The sequence below is a fragment of the Erpetoichthys calabaricus genome, chromosome 3 (assembly GCF_900747795.2).
Source record: "Erpetoichthys calabaricus chromosome 3, fErpCal1.3, whole genome shotgun sequence".
Taxonomy (NCBI): domain Eukaryota; kingdom Metazoa; phylum Chordata; class Cladistia; order Polypteriformes; family Polypteridae; genus Erpetoichthys; species Erpetoichthys calabaricus.
Genome location: NC_041396.2, coordinates 62,794,957 through 62,809,201, shown reverse-complemented (window position 1 = coordinate 62,809,201; position 14,245 = coordinate 62,794,957). Strand labels below are relative to the sequence as shown.

General features: G+C 40.9%; 1 protein-coding gene across 2 annotated transcripts in view; it reads left to right on the top strand.

Annotated features, from left to right (window-relative positions):
- The window catches only part of LOC114648062 (V-type proton ATPase subunit C 1-A-like), a 28,821-nt gene extending 15,952 nt beyond the window's left edge, over positions 1-12,869 (top strand). For both annotated transcript variants that reach the window (XM_028796862.2, XM_028796863.2), the window contains exons 6-13: positions 2,450-2,541; positions 8,950-9,048; positions 9,208-9,276; positions 9,914-10,006; positions 10,440-10,533; positions 10,797-10,894; positions 11,164-11,293; positions 11,966-12,869. In XM_028796862.2, the coding sequence (XP_028652695.1) occupies positions 2,450-2,541; positions 8,950-9,048; positions 9,208-9,276; positions 9,914-10,006; positions 10,440-10,533; positions 10,797-10,894; positions 11,164-11,293; positions 11,966-12,058 (768 nt within the window). In that variant the 3' untranslated portion in view covers positions 12,059-12,869. The remainder of the gene's footprint in view (positions 1-2,449; positions 2,542-8,949; positions 9,049-9,207; positions 9,277-9,913; positions 10,007-10,439; positions 10,534-10,796; positions 10,895-11,163; positions 11,294-11,965) is intronic.
- Positions 12,870-14,245: the final 1,376 nt, after the last annotated feature.

The following is a 14,245-nucleotide window of genomic DNA, read 5'->3' as shown; positions in this document are numbered from 1 at the left end:
TATCCCACTTCTCCTTTGCCATCCTCTTCCTCTGTATACTCTCCTGTACTTCCCCGTTCCTTTTCCTCCTTCCTCTGTCCAGATGTCATGCCAAGCACCCTTCTTACTGTCACCCTTACTGCATCTGCTGTAGTTTCCCAACTGTCTGGTAATTCTTCACTACCACCCAGTGCCTGTCTCACCTTCTCCCTAAACTCAACCTTGCAGTCTTCCTTTTTCAAATTCCACCATTTGATCCTCGGCACTGCTGTCACTCTCTTCCTCTTCTTGATCTCCAACGTCATCCTACAGACCACCATCCTATGCTGCTTAACTACACTTTCCCCTGCCGCCACTTTGCAGTCTTCAATCTCCTTCAGATTGACTCTTCTGCCTAGGATGCAATCTACCTGTGTGCATCTTCCTCCACTCTTGTACGTCACCCTATGCTCCTCCCTCTTCTTAAAATACGTATTCACCACAGCCATGTCCATCCTTCTGGCAAAATCCACTATCCTCTGATCTTCTTCATTCCTCCCCTTGACACCATACCTACCCATCACCTCCTCGTCTCCTCTGTTCTCTTCACCAACATATCCATTGAAATCCGCTCCAATCAGCACTTTCTTTTCTTGAGTACACTGTTCATCACTTCATCCAACTCACTCCAAAAATCTTCTTTCTCATCCATTGCACACCCAACTTGCGGGGTATATGCACTAACAACATTCATCATCACACCTTCAATTTCCAGCTTCATAATCATTACTCTGTCTGACACTCTTTTCACCTCCAAACCACTCTTGACATACTGTTCCTCCAGAATAACCCCTACTCCATTTCTCCTCCTATCCACACCATGATAGAACAATTTGAATCCACCTCCGATCCACCTGGCCTTACTCCCCTTCCATTTAGTCTCTTGCACACACAATATATCAACCTTTCTTCTCTCCATCATATCGGCTAACTTTCTCCCCTTACCAGTCATACTGCCAAATTCAAAGTTCCTACCCTCAGTTCCACTCTCTTTACCTTCCTCCTCTCCTCCTGCCTCCAGACATGTCTCCCCCCTCTTCTTCTCCTTCTTCGGCCAACAGTAGCCCAATTTCCACCAGCACCCTGTTGACTAACAGTACTGGTGGCAGTCGTTGTTAACCCGGGGCTCGACCGATCTGGTATGGAAATTTGTATTGTTGTCCACATATTGATTTGGCAAAATTTTACACCGGATGCCCTTCTGGACGTAACCCTCCCCATTTATCCGGGCTTGGGACTGGCACGAAGAAACACACAGGTTTGTGTGGCTGGGTTAGGAAACTGTAATTCTACACTAGTCAAACATTGGGAGAAGCATGCATTTAAATGTAGGAACTTCCAGTGAGCTGCTATAAAGCCGTACTATGACTTAATTTTTTAAACTACAGAAACAAGTAAATACAGGAAATAACATCCAAAGAAGTCATTACAAAACATTCTTGTTTTTAAGAATTTCTCACCATCTTTTAAATAATGGTTAAAAATTGTTAAGGTAAATGATTAAATAAAAAATGTATTTGCTATACATAGCATTATAGTATCTGTAAAGTAAAATTAACTTATTTAGTTTAAAAGTTTCAATATAAATATAAAAATATAATTCTTCTCATAAAAAACTCAGTGGGTTGCTTAAAAATATAATGATTTCTTCTTCTGCTAAAGCTCGTGGGCTAGTATATTAGACTAAGATGTATGACAAATACGTAAAGCCACTAGATTAACCTTAAAATTTTAACCTATGGTTGAATGAATAGCACTTGACTTTTTATTTTTAAATGGAAGATTCAAGGACAGGACAGCACCATTCTAATCACTCAGTGATTCAGTCATTAAATGCCACTTTTCCTACTATTTTAAGTAATGTGGGCACTCACTCTCCCTCCCTCTAGCCTTTTGTTTTTTTTTTTTTGAAGCAATAAATAATTTTGCTTGTTCACCACCTGTGTTGCAAATCTGCCCTCAAAAAGTTAGATGAGTGCAAGATTCAGGGCAGGATGGCTAACAGATTTTTTCCTGATTTTTATCCTTTCTTCAAAGATTTTTTCCAGTGAAATTGTATTTCTATACTGCTTTTAATAATAGATCTTTATTTATTTTTGTACTTAAGATGCATGAAAATATAAAAAAAACACACTTCATATTTAACTAATATAGTAGGTTTTATACACTAATGTGCAGTTCTTACAAGTGAGAAACAACATAATTAAAATTTTACATAACATTATATTCCAACCTAGTGCAATCTAGGTCTGTCAGGAGTGTGGTTTGCAATGGGCTGGTGGCATGGTTGATTCCTCCTCATGCCTAGACCTGTGAGGAAAACCTTCATCTCATCTTAATTCTAAAGTTGGATTGTGTTCATTCAGTTAATGTATGAACATACAAGCACTGGTGTTCTATACTTACTTATTTTGCATTTATTTCTTTCCAGCAAATTTCTCAAATTGAAGCAGATTTTAAATCTCGTTCTCTGTCATATAACAATTTAAAAGGAAATCTGCAAAGCATGGAGAGAAAAGCAGTGTAAGTGCCTTGTATATAACTTAGAAAACTTGATTCTTTTGTGCCTTTGTCTGTGTTTGTTAAACTTGTGTGCTATGATCCAGCAAGGGGGTGCTAATGTTTCCCTTTTCACAGTCAGTTATTCTTGTACGCCTGAGTTTAGAAGATCAACACATCTGCTTTGAGGCAAACTGAGACAGATAGAATTTATCTTGAGTGACTAAAGTAACATGGAATGGCAGGTGCTCCTGCACTCAGACTTACACAAACATATGCCACTTAACTAGGAGAGTCACTTCTTCAAAATTTCAATCTGCAAGTTTGAAAAGTGGGGGAAATATTCCGAGAGGACTTTTCAAATTCACCAAAATGATCTGTTCTGATTTTCCTGTGTCTCACTACTAATCCACCCACTTCCTCTTTTCCTAGGTGATAACATTACCGTATTACTTAAAAAAGCAAGGTCAAATAAATAGGCCATAATGTCAAAAAAAACAATGTAGGATGAATATGGGACAAAAGTCATGCTAGTGGGCAGTATAATGAATACCATGCCATTTTGTAAACAGAGCTTTTTTTTCCAACATTTTGGATTTTTTTAGTATTTAGCTTTAAATGTCTAGAACTATTGGAAAATGAACAAGCATTTATATTAATTGTGTGTCTTGTAGTGAATTAAATGCTGAGGAGCACTTGTATGATCATGGTAAATATCTACTAAAGAGCAGATAGTTACATACTGTAAAAAAGTAAGTGCTGTTCAGTACTGTAGACTTCCCTTAATCAAGCAATACATTTGTAACTGATTTCTTTATATTGGCTGTTTTCTGTTAATCATGCGTTTTTTTTTCTCCCTTTCTTGTAAAAATAATAAATACTTTATGAGGTATTGAATATTAAATTATATTTGCTTCTTAACAGACACTTGGATTATTATTATTGAGGAAGATTAGCTATCCCATTATTAAACTTGTTTGTTTCAATATAGGGTCATAGGAGCTGGAACTTGTCTAGGTGGTGTATAAAAGGTGCTATATAGGCACCTGACCCGGCACAGAACGACACAGAGGCACGTATAAAACATACAAGGACTTTTATTTTTCTTCACCCATGGGTGCACGACTTCCCCGTGACCCACAGGCAATACACAGTCCCAAAAGCACAATCCCAACAACAACACACTCTTCTCTCCCATCACTCCTCCGCAAGCTTCATCTCCTTCCTCCCAACTCTGGCTCTCTGAGTGGTGGTGGCTGGCCCTTTTTATACCCCACCAGGAAGCATTCCAGGTGCTTGATCACCTGGTCCTAATTGCATTTCCGGGTGGGGTTGAAGATTCGACCAGCTGGGCTGCAGACTCCATGCAGCTCCCCCTAGCGGCCATCCGAGCCCCCAACCAGGCTGTGGAGGACTCCACCTCCCATGGAGCCATGCGCCAGGTTGGGGAATCATCGTCCACCAGGGAGGCTGCCACCAAGCGTCCCGGGGGAGGTATTGAAGTGTCCATGGCTGCTCCCCCGGAACATATGCAGCAGGGGCGTCCCTGCCGGGCATGGGACCCGGCTGTCCTTCACAGTGCCCATCCCTCAGATGAGGCTTCTGGGGCTCATCGGCCTGTCCTGCGAGGGCTGGTCCTCTCCAGGACAGGGAGTCGGCATCCTTAGCTCCGCGGCTGTGCCCTGTAGAAACATAATAAACAGGTCTGGGGGTGTTGCCCCGATGTCCCTGCCACGCGGACGTCCTCTCTGGACAACACCTCCAGATGTGGCCACTGCGGCCGCAGTTAAAACACACCCGACCCCCTCCAGTCCGACCCTTGCGAGTGCGGAAGCAGGCAGGAAACCCCTGCTCCTTCGCCCGCTCAGAGGAGGGCTCATGACGTTTCCGCCCCTCTGCAGCGTAGCCCTCCTGCGCCTTCAAGCCAACAGGCTTATGCTGCACTCTGTCCGGAGTTCCCGACCTCTTTGTCTGGGTCCTCCTCTTTCTTTGGGGTGCACTAACGGTCTGGGTCCCCTTATGGGAAGAAGGGAGACCCTGTGCCGTCTGCACCCCTTTAGACGGCCGTAAGACAGGCGCGGGCAGTCGGGGCGGAGTCGTTTGGCAGCTGATATTCACCAGCTGCCTCTCCGCACGCTCTTCTGCCACGCCGTCTGTCATCACAGCAACGTCTTGTGTAGCAGTACTGGCAAGCAGTACTGACCATCACTGGGGCCGCTGCGCTCCGCCCCCCCAATTCCTCTACGGCTCAGGCTTCACTCACCTGCACCGCTACGTCCTGCAGCCAGGAGGCCGACGCCCCCCGTCTCTCCAGCCAATTCACAACGGCCGCCATTGGGGCGCCGATCTTCTTTTCTAAATCCTCCTTCGTCTCCTGCAGGACCTGAAAAACCTTAAGTAGCGACTGCAGGGGAAGAAGAACACGTTGCAACTCCCGTCCAGTCCAAAACAAATTAATCTCTTCGGTCGGCGGTGGACTTGGGCTCCCCTTGTCCCCTTCCGCGAGCCATGAAAGCCCTGCGGGATCTCCGCAGGCCCGTTCGGGAAATCAAGAGGCTCGGGGAGAAGGTCCGTCGGCCACGCCTGCGACCTTTCCTCGGCGGGCAACTGACACATGTCCTCCCCACCTTCACCTGCTTCCGAAACGAGCTCCTGCTCCTTGAGCGGCGACACCACGTCGGGAAGCACAGCCGGGCTCTCCTCCTCCCGCTGATCAATTGGGCCGAAGGGTAGACACAGCCCAGCCTCGCTCTCTCCGCCGTCATGCCACAGACAAACTTCATCCGGCCAGGTAGGCTGACGCGAACGCGGAAAACCCTTCCCGTGGCCTTTCCCCTTTGGGCCCGTCACCTACCTCCGGCTGCAACCCGTGGTGCTGGATGGCTTAGCGGTGTCTGGCGGCTGGCTTCTGTGTCCTCCCGGCTTTCTTTCTCCCTATTGCGCGGTGTTTTTGCGGCTCCTGCCGCAGGTGGGCTCTTCAGTGTACTGTGCTTGCCTGCAGCTGTGAGCGCACTCTCCCCCGCGCTGTGCTGCGCGTGTCCGCCGGCCAGTCCTGTCGGCGCGTACCTCGCGCTGCGGCCTCAGTGGCGCGCTTTCCTCGGGAGCGTGCCCCGTGCTGAAGTCCAAAGGGCGCTCTCAGCACTGTAGTCTGCTGGAGCACACTCTCTGCCTTGGAAGTGCGCTTGACGCTGCAGTGCTGTGTGCGCTCTCCGCGCTGTGGTATATGTGCCTCTGGGTGCTGTGCCAAGCTGGTACACAAAAATTTGGTACAGGTTCCGGTCCAAATGGACGAGCCGGGATCCTGCCGACTATGCCAGTGTAGGAAAGGCGCTATATAGGCACCTGACCCGGCACAGAACGACACAGAGGCACGTATAAAACACACAAGGACTTTTATTTTTCTTCACCCGTGGGCGCACGTCTACCCCGTGACCCACAGGCAATACACAGTCCCAAAAGCACAATCCCAACAACAACACACTCTTCTCTTCCACCACTCCTCCGCAAGCTTCGTCTCCTTCCTCCCAACTCTGGCTCTCTGAGTGGTGGTGGTTGGCCCTTTTTATACCTCACCCGGAAGCGTTCCAGGTGCTTGATCACCTGGGGCCTCATGTATAACGCCGTGCGTAGAACTCACACTATAACATGGTATAAGCACAAAAGCGGGATTGTGCGTACGCACAGAAAAATCCAGATGCAGGAATCTGTGCGCACGCATACTTTCACGTTCTTCCACTACATAAATCCCGATCAGCGTGAAAAGTAACGCACGTGCACGCGCCTTCTGTCCCGCCCCAACTCCTCCCAGAATTACGCCTCTTTGAATATGCAAATCAATATAAATAGCCTTCTGTGAAAAGACAATGGGAAAAGCACAGGGGAAAATATAAGAATTTCAGCGAATACCAAGTGGAGGCAAAGGAAAAACGTACTATTTGTTGGTTTAAACAGTGGTATAATCAACAAAAGAAAGTTGATCGAGTGACAGAGTGTCGGAAAAACTCAAAAGATCAAATTCACAAAGTCGCACAGTGCCCGAAATAAAAAAGAAATCACATATCAAAGTCGCTGTGAAAAGGCAAGTCGTAGCCCACCGTCTGAGTGTCATATTAAAGCGTATTAGGGTACAAACAAAAAACATAGGCACACAGTGGGAAAAAAGCACGAAATGTCAACTTTAATCTCGAAATTTCCACTTTAATCACGTAGTTTATTTTGACATTAAAGTAGAACATCATAAACTTCATCTTAAAATCGTTTATTTTACTAGTTTCTCAAGTAGCATGTTAAATGCTTTGTTCTGTGTTTGATCTTCTATGTGCTCTATGTGTGTGAATCACTACGTGCTTCCGTTCTTTCTCTTTCTCCGACAGGACACAGAATGCATTACATTCGAGATATTACAGCTCTCTGAATAATTAAAATACTGAGATGTATACGTGATATCATTTTCATGATGATAGGAATGAAAGCACGTTATTAAACATGGGAACACGGTGGCGCAGTGCTTGTTCATATCTCACGCAAGAGGCTTGCTGCACCATGTGCGACCTTCGATAATAATTTATTACAGAAGTACTGTCTCTTTCAAACGTACTAACCTCCAATTCCTGTCCATACTTTTCTTTCTCCAGTCGCCACACAATCAGCTCTGTAATAGACGATAAGCCATTTGTAAGCTTAGAACGCCGATTCTTCAAAACTTTTCAGGAACATTGAAATATCTTCGTAGTTCATGTTTCATTATTCTATTTGTCTATCCTTCCAGTGTCGCGTCAGCACCAGCAAGAATACAGCGCAAGGCAGGAGCTATCCTTGAACTAGCTATACGCTGCGGCACCGTGTCCTCACATGTTTAATTATTAACAATACAGATTATTTAAATGAAGTTAAAGTTTTATCTGTATACTATAAGCAACATATTTTGCTGCATTTCATCTTAAAAATGATATTGTCATCATACGCGCTTTATAAAGTAGCACAGGTTGTGCAATATTATAACTGTAGTGTAAGTTTACAGTGAGGTGATTGTACTTATAAGTACAAACAGTTCTACAAGGAGCACTTGATGGACTGATTGAGTGCGTTTATAGTTCTTGGGATGAAACTGTTTCTGAAACGCGAGGTCCGTACAGGAAAGGCTTTGACGCTTTTTGCCGTGGTTGAGGTAGTGTGTACTTGAAACTGTATACCGATAATTCTCTTTCCGATCATCTGCTGCTGTGATTCACACTCAGATGCAGTGATATAAATACTCCGAGTGGTGCAGTGAGAGTAATATGGAAAAAGATGATCCGCAGTGGCAACCCTTAACGGGAGCAGCAAAAAGAAGAACAAGATGCAGTGAGAGTAACAACGCTAAAGCAGTTATGGTATTTGGAATACTATGGCTATTCCCTGGCCCATTATATTGCTACAGGCTAATTATGATCAGATGCATTACACTAATAAACAATATGCAGTTAATTTCAATGTATTTATAAAGCCGCATCAGGAATGTGGGTCTAAGAAAGAAAGGATGATCACACAGGAACAGTAGCACTGCTTTGACGCTGGGTGCCGCCAGTCTGCAAAACCGAGTGGAGAAATTGCGTACGCCAAGGTATGAGTTACCGTGGAAATGTGCATGGCTTTACGCCAAGTTTAGGTTTTATACATCGCGATTTGAGTGTGGAAAGGTTCGAACGCAACATTTCTGTGCGTATGCACCGTTTATACATGAGGCCTCTGGTCCTAATTGCATTTCCGGGTGGGGTTGAAGATTCGATCAGCCGAGCTGCAGACTCCATGCAGCTCCCCCTAGCGGCCATCCGAGCCCCCAACCAGGCTGTGGAGGACTCCATCTCCCATGGAGCCATGCGCCAGGTTGGGGAATCATCGTCCACCAGGTAGGCTGCCACCAAGCGTCCCGGGGGAGGTATTGAAGTGTTCATGGCTGCTCCCCCGGAACATATGCAGCAGGGGCGTCCCTGCCGGGCATGGGACCCGGCTGTCCTTCACAGTGGTAATGCATGAAATCCACTTTCACTCATGTGTCTGGTAACCTAAAACATATCTTTGAAATATAAGAGTAAGACCAAAGTACTCATAGAATCAGATGGAATGTATTTCAGTAAAACAGAGAGGCAAACAAAATTTCAAGAAAGAATAAACATTTTTTATGTTGTCTTTTGGCTCATATAATACACACTTGCCTATTCTGCAGGTATTTCCAAAAGCTGTGACAATAAAAAAGCGGTATTTTTCTATCTTTGTTTAAATCACTTAAGAAACTCAGAACTTCTATTATATGCTGTATGTAGTATCCATATATATATATATATATATAAACTGTGAAAGTTTTTGGGTAGTGTTGAAATATAGCAATTTATTTAAACTTATTGTATTTTATTTAATTAAACATGTTTTAACCAAAGTTCTTTAATCCTTTAGGGGAAACCTTTTAACCTGCACATTAACAGATATTGTTAAGAAGGATGACTTTGTACTAGATTCAGAATACCTGACAACACTATTAGTGGTCGTTCCTAAGTGAGTACTATTTCTAATAAAACTTTTATTTGGAATACTTTACTTTGACTATTAGTTTACTGTAATAATTAATATGACCCCTGGCACTGCTAAATTGAATTAAATGAGTATGAAAATGTTATTTATGTTATGTTTATATGATTTGTTTTATATTTTCAGAACAAACTATGGCACATGGCTAAAGACATATGAATCTCTGACAGATTTAGTAGTGCCACAGTCAACAAAGTAAGTGAAAATGGGAACTCTTAACCCTAACCCTAATTTCTTTGAATTAACTGTTATTAAACAATACTTTTATAAATACAGAATATAAGCAGTTGTTGACTGTTGAATGGTTTCATAGCTGAGACAAAGTTCAAACCCTTCGCATTAGAAAATGTACTGCATTCACTTTTGATTTCATCTGTGGTTTATATTGTATCATTTTTCTGTTTGATGCTAATTTTAGATTTTCCCCAAATGGTGAAGGAATAGCAGGAAATCATCTGACATCATCTGATGAGGCTCTTTTATCAGCATTTTATATTTAACTTATTTTGTAGTTAGGATTCAACATAAGCCTAACTATAAGGAAGTTAATGAAATGAAATTTGTTGTAGTAAAAAATGTAAAACCATTGATTCAAATCTGTGTTTGCATTACTGCCAGCTAAAAATTAACATCAGCAGTGTATTGTTTTTAGAGGTCATTCTATGACAGCCCTGGTTTAACTGCCAACAAATTATACTGATTTCTTTTTAATAGTATTAAATATGTTAAGATGTTTTGAAAAATGTATTCATAAAATAGGCTATTTTTCACAGTTTGTAATTTTTAATTAAATTAAACATCGCATTAAATTGAACATCAATTTATTTTTTAGAAAAATAATGGAAGATTCTGAAGGTGGTCTTTTCACTGTGACTTTGTTTAAGAAGGCAGTTGAGGACTTCAGAATTAAAGCAAGGGAAAACAAGTATGTCTGGAAGTAATATTTTTACCCTTATTGTTAGTTACAAACAAAAATTGTTGCTGCATTTTATTTATGAAGCAGTTAAAATTTTAGAGGACAAGTATCCAGTGTCAAGTTATTCATAAAGCTGTTTACTTTCAGTAAGAGCTATATATTTTTTTATATCTCACAATATAAATATATTAAACTAATTATTTTAGCTAGTGTATTTGTTAGTGTTTAAACATTGGCAAACAAATATAGGTTATAACCTTTAATATAATAAAATCTTCACATTTTCCAAACATAATTTTGGTAAGGCATTCATTTTCCATTTATTTGTTGGAGCAAATATTTAGATGTTTAGGTTTATCATTTGCTTCATTGAACACTGTAAGAAATGTATTGACCAGTTGTGGTGTAACTTCTTGCTGTTCATTTTTGTGATTGGGAAAAGATTTATGGTACGTGAATTCAACTACAATGAAAAAGAACTCAATGCAGAAAAAGCAGAAATAGCACGGCTTGCTGCAGACAAGAAACAACAATATGTGAGTATAAAGAAGTAATCTGTGCAAACAATGACAGAATAATCAGATATATTTAAAATCATTTGTATTATGGAATTATTGCTCACATGCTGTATATATATAACTAATGGCTTATTTAATTGTTGTATTAGTTATTTTCATTTTTTTTTATTGTATTAACATGCACTGATATTTTGCCATGCGTTTGGGAATGTTGATAAAAAATAAGACAGTCTGTCAACATATGTGATTATAGTATTTGTTATTCTTACACAATATTTTAGGGTCCCCTGCTTCGATGGCTGAAAGTCAACTTCAGTGAAGCATTTATTGGATGGATCCACATTAAAGCACTCAGAGTTTTTGTGGAATCAGTTTTAAGGTATTTTAAAATAACTGTTATAAAATTGTACTACAGTATACTTCAGAAAAGTTAAATGAAATGCTTCATTGGAGGTTCCAGGTTAAGAAGTACAGAAAAGTAATTATAACCTAAGTAATCATTTTTCCTGTGTATTGGTACCCAATCTAGAGCTGGTTCTTGCTTTGTACCCAAGTACTACCAAAGTAGGCCTCAGGTCCACTATGGAGCAATGTGCTGGATTGAAAGGATTTTTTTTAACTAACCTCCTTAATATTTTCATTTTTCAGGTATGGTCTTCCAGTAAACTTTCAAGCAGTGCTGTTGCAACCCAGCAAGAAGCAATTTAAGCGTCTAAGGGAGGTTTTGAATGCAGTCTTTAAACATTTAGATGGAATAGCAGCAACAAGTGTTGTGGATGTAAGTACAAGAGCTACTGTATGTGATATACGCCATAATACAAGTTAAGATTTCCATCTTTGATTGAAATGATTGCAACATGCTGAGCCGGACAGACCAGGCCATCCTATCCTTAACATCAGGCTCCAGGTTTTTATGGGGTACTTCATTATACTGCCAGCCAGCTGGGAGAAATAATCCTTGTAACATGCTGGAGTTTACTAATTAAGAAAATGCAGCTTTTTAAAAACTAGCAACATTATACTAATCATATATCCTATTAATATTCCAATACTGTCTAATACTCAGACCTGTCAGTTTACAACCAGTCATTTATGAACACTGAGAGTGCTTATTCATACACTAACATACTCATACAAGAAAGTCCTCATTATTACACTGACAATTGCATTTGTTTACAAATTAAAGTTATCAGTGTTGCATGTTAGTTTTCAAGCTTAAGTTCTCTAGATTTTTTTTTTATGAAATCTGATTTCCTTTCATAGTTAAATGACAAGCCATTTGGTTGACTGCCAACTATCGGCATTTGAGCTCTGACAAGATCTAATTCAGTAATGGCTACTGCCTATTGCTGGTAGGATAAAACCTCTGTGACTCTGCCGTGACCAAAGAGATCTTAGATGTATGTATATTTAGTCAATTAAAAGTATTTTGTTTTTTCTTGTTTTGCAGTATGGCATGGACATCCCAGGACTGAACATTGGTAACCAGGAATACTACTCTTATGTCTATTTCAAGATAGATTTGAATATGATCGACCATTAAAATAAATACTGTACCTGCTGTAATTTGGTGTTACACATAAATACAGTTGAGGAACCTCTGACACATTTAAGTAATCTGGTGATAAACTGCTTTAAATAGTATCCTATGTCATGGGTATCGCATTTGTAAACATAAAACACCTGTATTTTAATATCAGTAAATTATTAGGAATTAGTACTATTTAAAACCTAAGCAAGGCATGCAGTTGTGCATTGGTGATGTATTTCTCCATGCAACACTTAAAAATAATTTATGATTCTTTTCACTAAAGGCAAAGAATTTCTTTTGTATATGCTTTCAGTTATTTAATCCAAAAAGATGTTTCAATTTAAATAAATATCAAAAAACCTTCAGTATAAAGAGTAAGTACTGTGTATTTTATCGTAAAATGACGCACAAGTTTCATTTATTGTATTAGACGCTCCTGTGTTTACTAGTCCCCCTAGTATTTCGTATACGAGGATGGACACGGCGGCTAGGGTGACAAGTCGATTCCCCCACCCCAAACAACTGAAAAGAATAAGGCGGATAAAATCTACAAAATCATTAACACACCAATTCTTCTTAATAACGAATTGCTTTAATACACAAACCAATACACTGCAGGTTCGACGACCCTAATGATCGTCCCTAGGACTCCGTACATTCGTCCTCGGCAAATGTTAGCTCACTCCCCTCCTGTAGTCGGCTGTGCCTTGAATTACACACCGCCTCACCTCGCCATGCTCTGCCAACAAAGGGTATTCCCAGCGGTCGTCTCAGCAACCCACACCAGCTCTGGGCAGTCAAACCCGCCTCGCGTCCTGCTCGTTGTTTTCCGGTAGGACTCTACACATTCCACTGCGCGACCTTCCCGACGTATTCATAGCGGGTACTCGCAGCCTTGCTCGCGTTCCTTCTCTCAGCATTTTAAAGTTTGTTTAAATAAAAACAAAGAAAACTTTTTTTTTCCTTTTCTACAGATCGCGGTATTCCCACACCACGAGCACACCCATCCATTTGCCTTCATTCTCACGAAAAGTGACCTCCCATCATCCGAACTCTCCTAACATTGACATCCCTCTTTATTGCAATCGCCGCTGTGCTGAAAGGCATTTCAGCTCCCTACCGGCGCCACCTGCAGGCAGATAATTAAACAATCAGCTGTTCTGGGTGCGGCAACGCATGCGCCCAACCTGTTTGTCCGCTGCGATTATTCCATGAAAACGGGACCGGCAATGCGCGCCTCTGTAATCTACCTAAAAGAAAAGATTTTAAAAAGTCACGCCGCAGTCAGGAATTAAAATCCTCCCACCAAAAACCTCAAGTATATGAGCAGGTTATTAAGATAGTTGTTTAGGAACACTGAAAGGAGTTTTATGTAATTGGGAACTTGTTAAAACATTTGAAATGATATTGTGCTATTAAAATTTGAGTAAAAATAATTTTGCTCTGTTAACCGGCATATAAGCAACATTTTAAGTTTTAATGAGAAAATTGTGTAAGATCAAAGCTGAGAAGTAGATTTCCAAAACTCTGAACTCAATCTCCTATGCCCTTTTTTTAAATGGCAGTTTTTTTATTCAGTTTTGGAAATTTGTTTAAATTAATTTTCGGTACAGTGTTATTCAGCACATGAGCATAGTAACAATGGTTCTGTTTAATACTGTATGAGTGCATATATGAATAGATATCTAATATCAAGTGAATTTAGAAATTTGCTCTTTACTTTGTTAGTCCCACAATTTTATAATAATCGCCTCACAGGTATGCTTCTGGCCATAGAGTAATCGTTCCACTATTGCTTAAATATAATCTTCCAACAATGCAAAATGAACCCCGACATCAGTATATATTAAAAAGGTAAATGCTGATGATTTAAATCTTCAGACCACAGGAGAGGGCAACAGTGATCCTGAAGAGGGGCAGTTCTGTGGGCTTTTGTTACAGTAGGTTTCTAATTTAATGTCAGTCCTTCCACTTATTTGAACTGAGTGATCCTTTGCTTCCTGATGAAATTCCCTGTCTTGTTGCTGCCATCCATTTTAGTTCTCAGGAGTCTATTCTATTCCGGCAATTTTAACTTCTTTTAATGCAATTCACTTACTTCTTAATAGTTTAAATTTATGTATTTATTGCATTCATTTTCCCTCCCACACCAAATTATCAATGATGTTGAAATTAACAAAGCAATTAACAGGAGCAAAA